At 40.9% G+C, this 15,475-nt stretch overlaps 1 protein-coding gene and 2 pseudogenes across 3 annotated transcripts in view; 2 read left to right on the top strand and 1 right to left on the bottom strand.

Moving 5' to 3' along the window:
• Window positions 1–5,924: 5,924 nt before the first annotated feature.
• Window positions 5,925–15,475, bottom strand: part of LOC114615350 (C-type lectin domain family 4 member A-like) — a 74,796-nt gene continuing 65,245 nt past the window's right edge. For all 3 annotated transcript variants that reach the window (XM_028761076.1, XM_028761074.1, XM_028761075.1), the window contains one exon: window positions 5,925–6,222. In XM_028761076.1, the coding sequence (XP_028616909.1) occupies window positions 6,078–6,222 (145 nt within the window). In that variant the 3' untranslated portion in view covers window positions 5,925–6,077. The remainder of the gene's footprint in view (window positions 6,223–15,475) is intronic.
• LOC114615349 lies at window positions 6,800–8,225 on the top strand (annotated as a pseudogene).
• On the top strand, window positions 14,417–15,099 carry LOC114615384 (annotated as a pseudogene).

Here is a 15,475-nt window from a genome sequence, read left to right as displayed (position 1 = left end):
TAGTGTAGCTGGGTCTTGAGGTAAAACTATTCCCGGTTTTCTGAGAAAATGCCAAATTGATTTCCAAAGTGGTTGTACAAGTTGGCACTCCCACCAGCAATGGAGGAGTGTTCCCATTTCTCCACATCCTTGCCAGCATGTGCTGTTGCTTGAAGTTTGATCCTAACCATTATGATGGATGTAATATGGCACCTCATAGTCGGTCTTGATTTGCATTTCTCTAATGTCTAAGGACTTTGAACGTTTCTTTTAGTGCTTCTTGGCCATTTGAGATTCCTCTGTTGAGAATTCTCTGTTTAGATCTGTGCCGGATTTTTTAATTGGCTTATTTTGGTTGTTGATGTTTAACTTCTTGAGTTCTTTATAAATTTTGGACATTAGATGTCTGTCAGATGTAGAATTGGTGAAGATCCTTTCTCAGTCTGTAGGCTGCGGATTAGTCCTATTGACCATATTCGTTGCCTTGCAGAAGCTTTGTCTTTTCACTGGCTTCCATTGTGGTGTTAACACTTCCTTACAGGATACAGGATGATTTAATTCCAGATTTTTTTCCATAATGCAATGTTTCTGGCTCCTGTTTTCCATTCCATTTTGGCTTATTTACTTTTTGCTGCAGGTTCTCAAGCTAACCCCCAAGGCTTTTTCTTGATGGCCAGAAAATACCTTGAATGTCTGTTTTGGACTTTCATTAATTGGACCTTGCCATATTGCCTGCACATCCCTGAAAGCCTATGACTTCTCTCTTGTTTATATTGAGAAGAACCACTGCCCTTAGTGGATATTTGTCTTAATAAAACAATAGGAGAAAGGATTTTGTGCCCAAAGGGAATAGGAACTCATAGGAAGACCAACAGAGTCAACTAACCTGAATTTTGGGGCTTTCAGAGTCTGAACCACCAAAGAGCATACATGGGTTGGACCTATGCCTCCCCATACATATGTAGCAGTTGTGAAACTTGGTCTTCATGTGGGTCCTGAACAACTGGAGTGTGGGCTATCTCAAAAGCTGTTTTCTGTCTATGGAATATGTTCTTCTAGCTGGGCTGCCTTGTCTGGCCACCAGTGGGAGAGGTAGTGCCTATCCTCACAGAGATTTAAAGTACCCAGGGTGAGTGATACCCATGAGATCCCCACCTGCTCAAAGGAGAAGGGGAAGGGGATACAAAAAAGATTGTCAGGGTTGTTAGTTTGGAATCAGTGAGCAAGATGTAAAGTGAATAATTAAAAAATAAAATAAATAAATAAATAATTTTTTAAAGTAGTTCTCAAGGCTTCTTTCTTTCTCCTTCTCTCTCTCTCTCTCTCTCTCTCTCTCTCTCTCTCTCTTTCTCTCTCTCTTATTGTGTGAGAGTGTGTGTGTGTGTGTGTGTGTGTGTGTGTTTATCTGAGTTTGTTATGAGTAGAATACTGGCTTCATATAAAACAATTTAGAAGTTTTCTTTCTTTTTGTATTTTCCAGAATAATTTGATACATATTAGTGTAACATTTTGAAAACTAAGTAGAATTCTCTCCAGAATCCTTGTAGCCTTGAGTTTTTCTATTATTTATTTTGTTTTTTGAGATTATAATGCAATTTTCTTTATTTCTCTCTCATGCAATACATGCTGACTACAACTTCCATTCTGTGTGTGTTGTTACATACACACACACACACACACACACAGAGAGAGAGAGAGAGAGAGAGAGAGAGAGAGAGAGAGAGAGAGAGATTCCTAAATACATAAGTACAACCTTCTCACATCCACTGCTCTTCCATTTACCTTCAGAAAGAACAGGTCTCCTTGTTACATCAACTGAACATGACATAGCAAGATGCATTAAGACTAAGCATAAGCCGAAGGCAACTCAGTAAGGGCAAAAGGGTCCCTTGAGCAGACAAAAGAGTCAGAGATAACCACACTCCAACTGTTATGAGTCTCACATCTCACCCACTCCACACACCTCACTCCCCACTGAGAAACATGGAGTATAATAAAAAAACAACTAAAATAAGTCAGTGAAATGATTTGTAATGCTAGTCTATTATACTTATAGATTAGTTCCTTATCTAATCTTCATCAGAGAGGCTTCTTCCAGCAGCTAATGGGAGCTGATGTAGACCCACAGTGAGACATTTTTTTTAAAAAGATTGATTTATTTATTTTATGTATATGAATGCACCATTGCTTTCTTCAAACACACCAGAAGAGGGCATCAGATCCCATTACAGATGGTTGTGACCCACCATATGGTTGCTTGGAATTGAACTCAGGACCTCTGGAAGAGCAGTTAGTGCTCTTAACCACTGAGCCATCTCTCCAGCACCCCTGAAAAAATATTAAAGGACATGGGCAAAATGATAATATGGTAAGGAAAGTAAGTTGAAAAAATTATACAGGCGCTGTGCCATGAATTATTTTAATAATCATGTGTGGGGCTGGGAATATAAATATGGGGGAGTGTTTATCAAGTACAGAGGTGGGGGTTCTAACCCTAGCATCCTACACATATCCATAAGCAAACAAACCTCAGGTACACAAGCACACAGAGAGATGGAAAAGATGCAGTCTCTGAAAATTTGAGGCCAGCCAGGCCTACTTACATAGTAAGATTATATCTCAAAAACCAAATATGATTAATAATAATAATAATAATGACAGGAGTTTTATTTAGAAGTATTGTTCTGCCCCCTTGTGGGAAAGACAAGCAACACAACACTGGACTGAATCACCAGGCTACTAGGTTCTCTTATACAACTGCCACCAAGCAAAAGGACATCTTCTAGGGTAGGGAACACGGATGGAGGATCTGAACTATCTGGGAACAGAAATGGTCTTCACTGGGATTAAGAAGACAGGAGAAGAGGTGGACTTAATGGCTTGCCTTAAAGAGACTACTTACAACTAGTATCCACTGCCTACTAACTGCAAACCAGTTGTCCCACAGCTTTTAACATGTGCCACAATTTCATTGATACATCAGGATTTAGATAATGAAGGGCTAGCAGAATATTTTGTTGTGTTTTAGTGAAATTGGCTTGTGATTGAAAGGGTATTTTTTAAGTCAGTTAAATAATATAACAGGAATACAAACAGTTAAAAATAGGTCAGCTAACTTGCTAACCCAAGGCTGTTACAAGAGATGCAGAACAGAGAAACAAAGGTCAATTGAATGTTCTGAGAATCTGTTCTCATGGTTTCTGACTTAGCCTCTTCTGGAAAAACTCCCACCAGAGGTCCCAAGGACTAGTAAATTAGATTCAGCCAGATGGTCTGTTGACTCAGATAAACATTTACACTGGGTCCCAAGGCCACAGGGACCAGAGACTACTCTCATGAGATTTGTCAAACCTCTGCCTGAGATCTGCTTACACATATTATAGACATTTATAACAACCAATTGTGTGTGATTACTCACAACTCTTTCCCGACCCCCAGCCTTTATCTATAAAAACCCTAAACTGTTAGATCTCAGGGTCTAATCCTCTGTCTCCTATGTGAGACACGTTTCGATCCGAAGCTTCATTTATTAAACCTGACTCATGTTATTATAGCAAGAGGTCTCTAGAGTGCCTTTGGGGGGTTGCATCGTACCCAAGTCTATTTTTGGTTCTGGGAAGTCTTTCATGATAAAGTAAATAGGATCTTTTAAAAAATATATGACTTTCAGCTTAGAGAATACCATTCCTGCTTTCACCTTCTAAGGAGAAGATTTGGCTTAATTAATTACTTTCAATTTTTCCACAAAGATGAAAATTCCAGTTCAGAAGCTGCTATGTCTGTTATGTTGCATATGTTGACTTATGTAACTGGTTACATGAACATGTCTGAACACTGGAAAAATGTGTCTCACTGACTCAGGGGTGAGCAAGTTTTGCCTGTGTTTCCATTTGTCACATTAGCCTGCTACAGGAAATATTTGAAATGAAAGAAGCAATTATCTGTATTATTATTCTATGTCAACCTAGCCAGAATTTTTTTGTGTCAGAAGATGCTACTTTTCACTTATTGAAAGACACTTTAGTGTAGTTTTCATATAATATCAAATAAAATATTTAATATTTCTTATATTTTGTAGTAGGTGTTGGCATTCCTACTTGAGTTCAAAGGGATCCTGGAACTTGGGAGCCCAGGAACCACACAGCTCTGTGGTCAAACAGTATCCCAAAGGAAAGGCATCCTGAGATACCAGAACCAAGGAACCATATAGCTCGTTGAGGAAGCCTCCTTAGTAGAGGTATTGGAGCTGCTACAGTATAATAGCCCTGGTTCCCAGCTCCTCTACTTCAGGATAGCAGTTCCCAGGGAAGAGTATTCCCAGTACAGCTGAGGGACTCAGGAGCCTCAGCCCTGCTTTCCTTCTTCCATTCTCCTTTCTTCACTTCTTGGCTTCTTGGTTCTTCTGATGTAAGAGTCATACCAGGTTGTGAATCTCATAAAAAGAGATTTATAGAGAAGGATGAATCCAGGATGCGGAGGGACAAATCCACAGGTGTGCTTTTGCTTACTGCAGAAGAAAGCATGGAACTAAATAGTAGGCAAAACTTATATAGAATTTCATAAGTGGAAGAGCTTCCAGGGCAGAGACTTCCATGGTGAGGATTGGTGGGATTTCAAGAACTGAGCTTGGAGTTCAGGGATTGGTGGCTTTTTTTATAGGGTGAGGTCTGTGCATTCTCCTGCCTTGGGGGGCTGGAAACAAAGGATCTTTAGAACCATAAGGGAATGTCCTGCATTATGCATAGCTTGGGTTCCTGAACCGTGACTAAGGAACATGAGGGAATGAAGAAAGGACAGACACTGAAGGAGGGACAAAAACACAGATACAGTAAAGCTGGGATTGGATAAGTTGGTCTCTGATGGAGAAGCTGAGCATCACAGAAGCTTAGCATGTGTATTACATAAAGATGAACAAGGAGGAAGGGTTGGGTACTCCCAGTAAGAACAGACTCTGTAGGGGAGCAGTTTGGGGCAGTGACCATCCAGTGGGAGAAAGCAAAGGTAGACAGCTTTGGTTCACACTATACACATCTGTACATACACAATGGAAATGTAATTGTCTCTCATTAATGATAATATGATCATCTCTAGGGAAAAGTCTAAAAACTCTACAAAGCACACATACAGCTCATATATATTAAACATTAACCGTAATAAACAAGTTTGATACAGTGCCACAATAAATAGCAATCATAGAAAAGGTCATTGCAGTTCCATAGAAATACAAAAACAATCCATGTCAAAGAATGATAAAACATTTAAGGGTAAAATTCTAATGCGTTGTTGTCAGGAAACAGAACTACAATCTCATTTTGGGGAATATACACTGAAACATAAAAATGCCATCACATAATGACATCTACATTTATGCTATTGGATAAATTTATGACTCACAAAAGTTAAAATTGGAAATATCCTGTGTGTCAGTGAATGGATCCATTATAAAGATTTAATAGTTATCTGTGTGGGTATGAGATACACATCATAAAAATAAATATCCTCTAATTTGCAACAAATGATGAATGTAGAAGGTGTTTTCTATCAGAAGCTACTAAGTACTGTATGATCTCACTTAGAAATGATGTCTGAAAACATTTATCACAGGAATTAGAGGAAATGCTGGTGGAGGACACAAACTGCAAGATAAAACATAACTAAACATTGAGATCCAAAGTACAATAGGATGACAATAGTTAGCACCATCTTGTATATCTGACTTTCCAGACACTATAACTTAAATATATAGAATTTTATTTCTTAATTTCATATCAATAAAGCCAAAGAATGGTCTAAAAATAGGAAAACCAGAGAGATGGAAAGAACATAGCATACAATTGTGTGAGACCATGAAAACTTGAGGAATTGTCAGCAAAACTCCTCATGTGCACAAAATGGCCCCCATGTAGTCCCTGGTACATGGAAAATACTAAACAAAAGGTCATTTTATGAAGAAATAAGTACATAAATATACAGTTATATATGTGGTCCAGGGTTTTCATATGTATAACCATTTTCTTCCCACCTAAATTCTGTGACGAACAGGTAGTTATATAAGGGTGGATGACAATGAAATTGCATGTCAATGGAGAATGTGTGATTCATAAGTATACTTTCTTCATCTGACAAACTGACTTCTGTTCATCACTGCAATGGATATCATTCCAGCCCCATCCAGTATTCTTAGGATGATTTATTATAACACATTTTTCATTGTCATTGTTGGGCTCACCTTTGTGCCAGAATCTGAAAGGAAGGAAAGAGTATCAGGGTGTTTACTACAATAATGCTTGAAAAGAGGAATCAAGAGAAATCAAGTCTGAGGATAAGGTTGGAATTTGTAGAAATCAGATTCAAGTATGTACAAATCAAGTGTTCTCCATCACCCATATCTGATATTTCCTTTGATAACAAGGTCCACAGCACTTAATGTAGTATCTATGTGGTACTTAACTCATCTCCCAGCACACATCCAGAAGCTACTATTTCTTCATTCCTAGGTCTACCAGGGGAAAATTAACACATTTTATATGCTGAAAAGAACTCTCCTTATTCTCATGCATTAATATAGTTTTCTTCCATTTTACAACAGAACTATTTTAGAGACTAGAGAACTAGCTAAAATCTCTAAATAATCTACATATGTCTGTCATCAACAACAAATTCTTTAAAATTGTAGATTCCTGTCTTTTCTAAGGATGGTGGAGGGCATACAACATTTCCCTTACTACGAGCAAAGAACTGTGGGCAGAGGCAGTCGGAGATAGAGAGGACTGGGAGGCAGACACTTTCCTGTGTTCGAATCGAAGTCAAGCGTGCAAAAATGCAGAGCAATAAAACCTTTAAGTTGTAGAAGCAGAATCATACTCGAAGGAAGCATCATCCACATCCACCACCAGCAGCAGCTGCAACAGCCACCCCCACAATACCTGCAAGTGGACAGCATGCCAGAAGCCAGAATGAAGGCTTGACTGCTGACCTGAAGAATTTTAGAAAACCAGGAGAGAAGACCTTTACCCAACGTAGCTGTCTCTTTGTGGGCAATCTTCCCCTGACAATACTGAGGAGGAAATGAGGAAACTTTTTGAGAAATGTGTAAAAGCAGGCAAAGTTTTCATCCATAAGGATAAAGTCTTTAGCTTTATTTGCTTGGAAACACGAACCCTAGCAGAAATTGCCAACGTGGAGCTGGACAGTATGCCACTCCGTGGAACGCAACTGCGAGTGTGCTTTGCCTGTCGAAGTGCATCCCTTACAGTCTGCAACCTTCCTTAGTACATGCATAACAAACTGCTGGAAGAAGACTTTTCTGTGTTTGGCCAAGTGGAGAGGGCTGTAGTCATTAGGGATGACTGAGTAAGGACTTCGGGGGAAAGGCATTGTTGAGTTCTCACGGAAGCCAGCTGCTAGGAAAGCTCTGGACAGAAGCAGTGAAGGCTCCTTCTTGATAACTGCATTTCCTCTGCCTGTGACTTTGCAGCATATGAACCAGTTAAATGATGAAGAGGGACTTCCAGAGAAGCAGGTTATTAAAAAAAAAAACAAAAACAAACAAACAAACAAAAACCAGCAATTTCACAAGGAGAGAGACAGTCACCCAGATTTGCACAACCTGGGTTGAGTATGCCATGTTCTGGAAGGCACTAACTGAGATGGAAAAGCAACAGCAGGCAGCAGGATCAAGTGGACCAAAACACCAAGGAGGCTGGTGTGAAGCTGGAGATGGAGGTGGAGGCAGCACGCCAAGAGCGCCAGGTTATGCTAATGGGCAGGATTTGATGTGATGGTCAAGAAGAGCTTTGGAAGATGGAGGAGCTGTGTATACAAGAGGTCCAGAAATGAAAGCAGTTAAAACTTAGGCAGGAAGAGGAACGCAGTCACTGTGAGGAAGAGATGTGGCAACAAGAAGAAGAAATGATGCGATGACAGCAGGAAGGATTCAAGAGAACTTTCCCTGATGCGAGAGAACAAAAGATATGGATGGGCCAAATGGCTATGGGAGGTGCTATGGGCATAAACACTAGAGGTACCATGACCCCTACTCCTGTGCCACCTCTAGGTCCTTTGCTCCTCCAGGACCTGCCACTATGATGCCAGATGGGACCCTTGAATTGACCCCACCAACAAGCAAATGTTTTGGCCAAGCTGCTACAACGGAACAAATTGGATCAATTGGTGGAACTCCTCCTGCATTCAACTGTCCACCTCCTGGAGCTGAATTTGCTCCAAATAAATGCCACAGATATTAGATAAAGTTGCATTGTCTAGTTTCCTGCAGCCCTTAAAAGAAGAGCCCTTTTTGGACTAGCCAGAATCCTACCCTGGAAAAGTGTTAGGGTTTTTTTCCCAATAGATAGGTTTTCCCTGCTTGTACCACTCTAGGGAGTACACTTGAAGGTAGAGGGGCGAGAGAGGGGTGACATTTAACAAGCCAAAGTCTGTGGTATATTGCATTATCAAGTCTTCCCTGTGCATTTCTGAAGTATGTTGATTGTTGAGGTCCTGGAGAACCATAGGAAATTGGACTCAGAGCTCCAATAATCTTGATCATTCTCTCTCTCTCTCTCTCTCTCTCTCTCTCTCCCCTTCCTCCCTCCCTCCTTCTCCCTCTCTCTCTTCCTCTCTCTCCATCGTGTTTTAATTACTTTCTCATCTTATTCCCCATAACCCCAGAGACACTGCCATATATACCACAAAACCTAAACATCCTCCAATGACCTAGCCCTATCCCTCCATTCAGTCCCAGGTAAGAATTCAGACAAACATCTACAGAGGTTACAGCATACATACAGTTCTGTTATATCTCATATATGACCCCTTCATGTCCTAAGGAAGACATTTTCTCTTAAAGGTTTCCATTTTAGCATATATTTTTTAAAAAATCTTATATTAACCTGCCACCATCTTTTTCTTGGGTAAGGATTCAGACTTTTATGTTTATGATGTTGTTGTTCACAGCTTTTCTTAATAGGCCTGGTACAGTTTCGGGAACAGGGTTGCTGTGTGTTGTAGGTCTGACAGTAGCTCTTCATATTGCCTATCTTAGGTAGTTATGCTGTGCATTGTTATTGGTGTACTATAATCTGTTCCTGGTACCTTCAATTTGAAAATGTTTCTGAGAAAAGGAGCAGATATGCAGTAATTTATCCTTAGTAAAATATATTTGAAGTCTTTTCAAAACAAAATGTGGATTCCTAGTTTTCTTCTCTGAAAATTAAGAACAATAACCTCAGCCGGGAGGTGGTGGCACATGCCTTTAATCCCAGCACTTGGGAGGCAGAGGCAGGGGTATTTCTGAGTTCAAGGCCAGCCTGAGTGAGTTCCAGGACAGCCAGGTCTATACAGAGAAACCCTGTCTCGAAAAACAAAAAACAAACAAACAAACAAACAATAACCTCACTATATATTTCACACAACAAATATCAGAATAAAATATGTGAACACATTAAAAAATTAAGTTTTTAAATACTACATGAATATGAGACACAATAATATCAGATAGATGGGTTTTGGTTTATAAGAAATAATCACTTATGATCTTAACATGAATTTTTCTTAAGCATATATAAAGGAACACTAGGAGAGAGGTGTCTCCCAGGAGTGATGACACACCTGAGAGCACAGGTGATACTACCACTTCTGCTCAAATTCCTGGCCCAAGAGGAACCTGGCTAGAGACATCAGGACACAGGAACCAAGGAAGAGCAGGAGACAGGATCTTTCTGGTTTTCCTCTGTGCCCTGGAGCAGACCTTGTGCCACAGTTCTCCATACCCAATTTCCTCCTGGAGAGAACTGGTCTCCCAAGAGTACTGACACACAGGCTTACAGGATGGACAAGCCACAGCCAAAGACAGCAAAACCAGCTAACACCAGAGATAACCGATGGCAAAAGGCAAGTACAAGAACCTAAGCAACAGAAACCAAGGCTACTTGGCATCATCAGAACCCAGTTTTCAAACCACAGCAAGCCCTGGATACCCCAACACACCAGAAAACCAAGACTCTGATTTAAAGTCACATCTCATGATGATGATAGAGGACTTTAAGAAGGACATAATTAGCTCCCTTAAAGAAATACAGGAGAACACAGGTAAACAGGTTGAAGCCCTTAAAAAGGAAATACAAAAATCCCTTAAAGAATTACAAGAAAACACAACCAAACAGGTGAAGAATTTGAACAAAACCATCCAGTATCTAATAAAGGAAATAGAAACAATAAAGAAATCACAAAGAAAGACTACCCTGGAGATAGAAAAGAGATCAGGAGTCATAGATGCAAGCATCACCAACAGAATACAAGAGATAGAAGAGAGAATCTCACATGCAGAAGATACAATAGAAAACATTGACACTCAACAACTTACATTTATTTTTATTAATTTTCAATCATATACCTACTGTGGATGCTTCATGTCCTGGCTGCCAGTTTCTTTTTCTCATTAAATATTTTGTAATTCTTCACAGGAAATTTAACTTGAGATTCAACAGTAAGCAAGTTTTTTTCTACAGATTGATTGATTTTTTTCCTCAGTCCAGTGGCTGTCAGATGTCCTGCCCTTTTGACCTTACACATTCTATTACAATGAGTTTTGCAGTTTTGCACATTTTTTAAATGTCATTAACTGTTAGGGAGTTTTACTTGAATACTGAATACATATAATGTGTATATTAAAAAAGTCATTGTGTTAAAAAAGAAATTAGAGTTGCAGTAAATTTTCAGCACTGCACGAATAATAAGGCATTTAAGTTTTTCAGTAGAAATTGTCCTACAGATGATTTATGGACTTGCTATTGGAAGAATAGACTTTCTTAAATGTGCAGTGTTGAGTCACTTCGTTATAGTGGTAGAGTTGGGATTAGGGCTTCAATTTCACTTCTTAAATATCATTATATGTTTGCTATGCCCAGACTGCATACAATTTAAAGCAAGAGTATAACTGCTATTGTAATGGTGATGTGAAGATACTATTAAAAAGGATTTTCCCCCTTGGGGAAAAAAAAAGAAAACATTGACACAACTGTCAAAGAAAATGCAAAATGCGCGCTCTCTCTCTCTTGGTCCCTTGACCCCACGCCTGCAGGTTCGCTGTTCCCTTTCCCTTCCCCCCTTCCTTTCCCCCTCTCTCCACGTGGTCATGGCGGCCTCTACTCCTCTACCTCTCTGCTCTCTCTCTCCTCTTCCCTATCTCCTGATTAAACCTCCCCTCGTGGAACCATCTGGTCTGCTGTGGTCTGTCCCAAGCTGCACAGGCAACAACCTTTCAAAGGTGCCAAAACATGGCCTACGAAGACTTCAGGGACCTCAGCTACTGTGACCTGTGCAGGACGGACGCAACGCCACTGTTACACCATGTGGTAACTGCCCACATGGTCCCAAGAAAGATTTCTTGAGCTACAAGCGAACCCTGTCCTTCCCTGAACCTCATTCTAGGACAGCTCGCCTTGGATGAGACACTTCCCCTCTTCCTCTCGAGACAGTTTCTCATGGCTGAGTACCCCAGGCCAGGCCTGGACAGACTGTTCTCTCTGCCTCAGGAGCACCGGCTCTGACTGTAGCCCCCAGCATGTCTCTTCCAAGGGAAAGCCTTTCGCACCCTTTCCCCTTCGCCTCCTTTGTCATTTGTGGGTCGACTGGAACCTCAGTTCCAGTGCCTTGCCTGGAAAGCAGCAACCTGTCTGGGACTCTACTTGCTCCCTCCCCACCTTTGCCTCCTCTGCGGCTGGTCAGCTGGTTCACCAGCTCTCTTCCCTCTGTGGTTCTTAACTCTGCTCTGGGTCTTCCCCTTACATCCTGCTGCCCAGGACCTGTAAAGTGTTAGTGCCTTCCACCACAAAAACCACCACCACGAACATTGCCCCTGTTAACTGCAGCCGCCAGAGTCACTGGGCTGCTAGCAGGATGTCCCGCCCTGCTGCCGCCAGCAGACCTGACTCGCATGCAGCACATGTGCAGCCGTACAATCCAGCTTTCTTAGCCAAATGTTTCTGTGCTAATACAAAAATGTGCTTTTCTCTTCCTATGTAACCTGCCAAAGTTACTTAAGACTCTTTCCTAACCTGCCTCAATAGATTTTTATTCAGTTACAACCAATCTTTATAGCTCTCAATCTTGTCAGTATATTTTAAGTTTATGGCCAACAGAATGCCCAAAGCCTCTAACAGTTAGCCCAAGATGGTTTCAGAAAACTCAGACACCGGACTCCTAGAACACACAGTCTGAATTGTATGTGAACAAATGCAACGGGACACCCTGAGTCAAATGACTTGGCTAAATCAAGGTAAGTCATTTCTCATGTCACGAGTACCCATTCCACAGAAACAAAGCCCTGCGTTTTCGTTTTCTGCGCTTGGAAGCCAAACTGATTTCACCCAAGAGACTATGGAAACCATAGGAACTGTTGGCTAGTGAACTCTGTCATTTTTTTAAAAAATAATATATAATTGGTTGTTTACTCTTTATCAGACTTTTTTTGGGGGGGAGGGGTTTCAAGCAGGGTTTCTCTGTGTAGCCCTGGCTGTCCTGGAACTCACTCTGTAGACCAGGCTGGCCTCAAACTCAGAAATCCGCCTATCTCTGCCTCCCAAGTGCTGGGATTAAAGGCGTGCGCCACCACCGCCCAGCTTTATCAGACTTCTGACTACATTGACAGCTAAGTTTTCACAGATATTATCTGTTACCTCATTACCTAAACTCAGTTGGCATCAATTAAATGCTTCATATTTCCTCTTCTTGCTATCCCATTGTCCTAAATTATCTGAGTTCTTATAATATTCTAGTATCCAATCCAACAAAAGTTCATCTTAAAGACTGCTTATGTTGTTAACTCATGCTGTTATCTCTTTTGTAAACTTATAAGCTACAGGAAACCCACTCAGATCTGCCTCTCTTGGACCAAAAAGATGCCATCCAGATAAGTACATCTGCCTGAAGTTCCCACTTACTACCTATAACAAAGGATGGGATCCCTCTGTGTTTCAAATGTACATCTTAAAAAAAATTTCTTTCTCCAAGTGTTGTTTTTGTTTGTTTGTTTGTTTTTTGAGACAGGGTTTCTCTGTGTAGTCCTGGCTGTCCTACAGAGTGTCCTGGAACTCACTCTGTAGACCAGGCTGGCCTCGAACTCGGAAATCCACCTGCCTCTGCCTCCCAAGTGCTGGGATCAAAGGCGTGCGCCACCACTGCCCGGCTCTCCAAGTGTTCTTAATCTTATTTCCTACATCTTGTCAAGTCCAGGTGCATCCAGAACAGCTCCAGAGAAGCAACCTTCAGATGCTCCATCTCCTGTCACACACACAGCTGCTTCTACTGGACCTGTTCCTTCTGACCTATCCTCAGATGGCTCGCTCCACAGACCCTGGATAGCAGAAAATAGCCAGCTCTCCTATGACTGGACAAACATCCCCCATACCCATTCTTCTAGGTTCCCCCTAAAGACACGTTGCCCCCAATGCCAGCAGGAAGTAGCCAGATTTCACAACGACCCTATTCCTGCTTTGCCGTCACCTCTTTCTAATTTTTCTTTTTTAATTAAACCAAAACATGGGAATGTTAAAAAAAAAAAAGAAAAGAAAATGCAAAATGCAAAAAGCTCCTAACCCAAAACATCCAGGAAATCCAGGACACAACGAGAAGACCAAACTTAAGGATATATATAAGATATATATATATATATGAAGATTCCCAACTTAAAGGGCCAGTAAATATCTTCAACAAAATTATAGGGGGAAAAAACGTCCCTAATGTAAAGAAAGAGATGCCCATGGACATACAAGAAGTGTACAGAACTCCAACTAAATTGGACCAGAAAAGAAATTTCTCCTGTCACTTAATAGTAAAAACACCAAATGCACAAATCAAAGGAAGAATATTAAAAGCAGTAAGGGGAAAAAGTCAAGTAAATTAGAAAGGCAGACCTATCAGAATTATACCAGACTTCTCAACAGAGACTATAAAAGCCAGAAGATCCTGGATAGATGTCAAACAGACCCTAAGAGAACACAAATGCCAGTCCAGGCTACTATACCCAGCAAAACTCTCAATTACCATAACTGGAGAAAGCAAGATATTCTGTGACAAAAGCAAATTTACACAATATCTTTCCACAAATCCAGCCCTACAAAAGATTATAGATGGAAAACTCCAACATAAAGAGGGAAACTACACCCTAGAAAAAGCAAGAACATAATCTTCTTTCAACAAACCCAAAAGAAGATAGCTACACAAACATAATTCCAACTGTAACAACAAAAATAACAGGAAGCAACAATCACTATTTCTTAATATCTCTTATCATCAATGGACTCAATTCCCCAATAAAAAGATAGACTAACAGACTGGATATCTTTACCAATCCTACAGCTGATAGAAGGCTAATATCCAATATATAGAAAGAACTCAAGAAGATAGACTTGAGAGAACCAAATAACCTTATTTAAAAATGGGAACCAGAGCGGCCGGAGCGGCTGTCTCAATTAAGTTGAGGCTCCTGCTGCTTCTGCTGGTGGCAGCGTCGGCGATGGTCTGCAGTGAGGCCTCTGCCAACCTGGGTGGCGTGCCCAGCAAGAGACTAAAGATGCAGGACGCCATGGGGCCGCGCTGCTCAAGTTCCAGATTTGTGTATCCTGAGGGTACAGGCGGGTGTTTGAGGAGTACATGCGGGTTATTAGCCAGCGCTATCCAGACATCCGCATTGAAGGAGAGAATTATCTCCCTCAACCAATTTATAGACACATAGCATCTTTCCTGTCAGTCTTCAAACTAGTATTAATAGGCTTAATAATTGTTGGCAAAGATCCTTTTGTTTTTTTCGGCATGCAAGCTCCTAGCATCTGGCAGTGGGGCCAAGAAAATAAGGTTTATGCATGTATGATGGTTTTCTTCTTGAGCAACATGATCGAGAACCAGTGTATGTCAACAGGTGCATTTGAGATAACTTTAAATGATGTGCCAGTGTGGTCTAAGCTGGAGTCTGGACATCTTCCATCCATGCAACAGCTTGTTCAAATTCTTGACAATGACATGAAGCTCAACGTGCATATGGATTCAATCCCACACCCACACATAGGTCATAGCCACTCAAACTCTTATGGATTCAATCCCACATCCACACATAGGTCATAGCTACTCAAACTCTTTTACACTAGGGGATTTTGCAAGAGCAGCGTGACTGACATTATGAAGGCCTGTACTGAAGACAGCAAGCTGTTAGTACAGACCAGATGTTTCTTGGCAGGCTCGTTGTACCTCTTGGAAAACCTCAGTGCAAGACAGTTTTCCATGCTGGCACATGCTGAATTCTGCACATACGTGTAGTGCAGTGATACTGTGTAGCTTCCCCGAGCCCACTGTTCATAGTTTCTTCTTCTTGACATAGCGTTACTACTTGTAATTCTTTTCTTGGTCATGTTTGAGAAAGTACAGAATGGAGTTACAACTTGAGTTTTTTTCAACATGTGTGTTAAATTGGTTGTGTTTTTATATGAATTTTCATTTTTTT

Source organism: Grammomys surdaster, unplaced genomic scaffold (genome assembly GCF_004785775.1).
Source record: "Grammomys surdaster isolate TR1022 unplaced genomic scaffold, NIH_TR_1.0 126660, whole genome shotgun sequence".
In the NCBI taxonomy this organism is placed as follows: Eukaryota; Metazoa; Chordata; class Mammalia; order Rodentia; family Muridae; genus Grammomys; species Grammomys surdaster.
The sequence above is the reverse complement of the archived record's forward strand: the minus strand, read 5'-3'. Positions and strand labels throughout refer to the sequence as shown.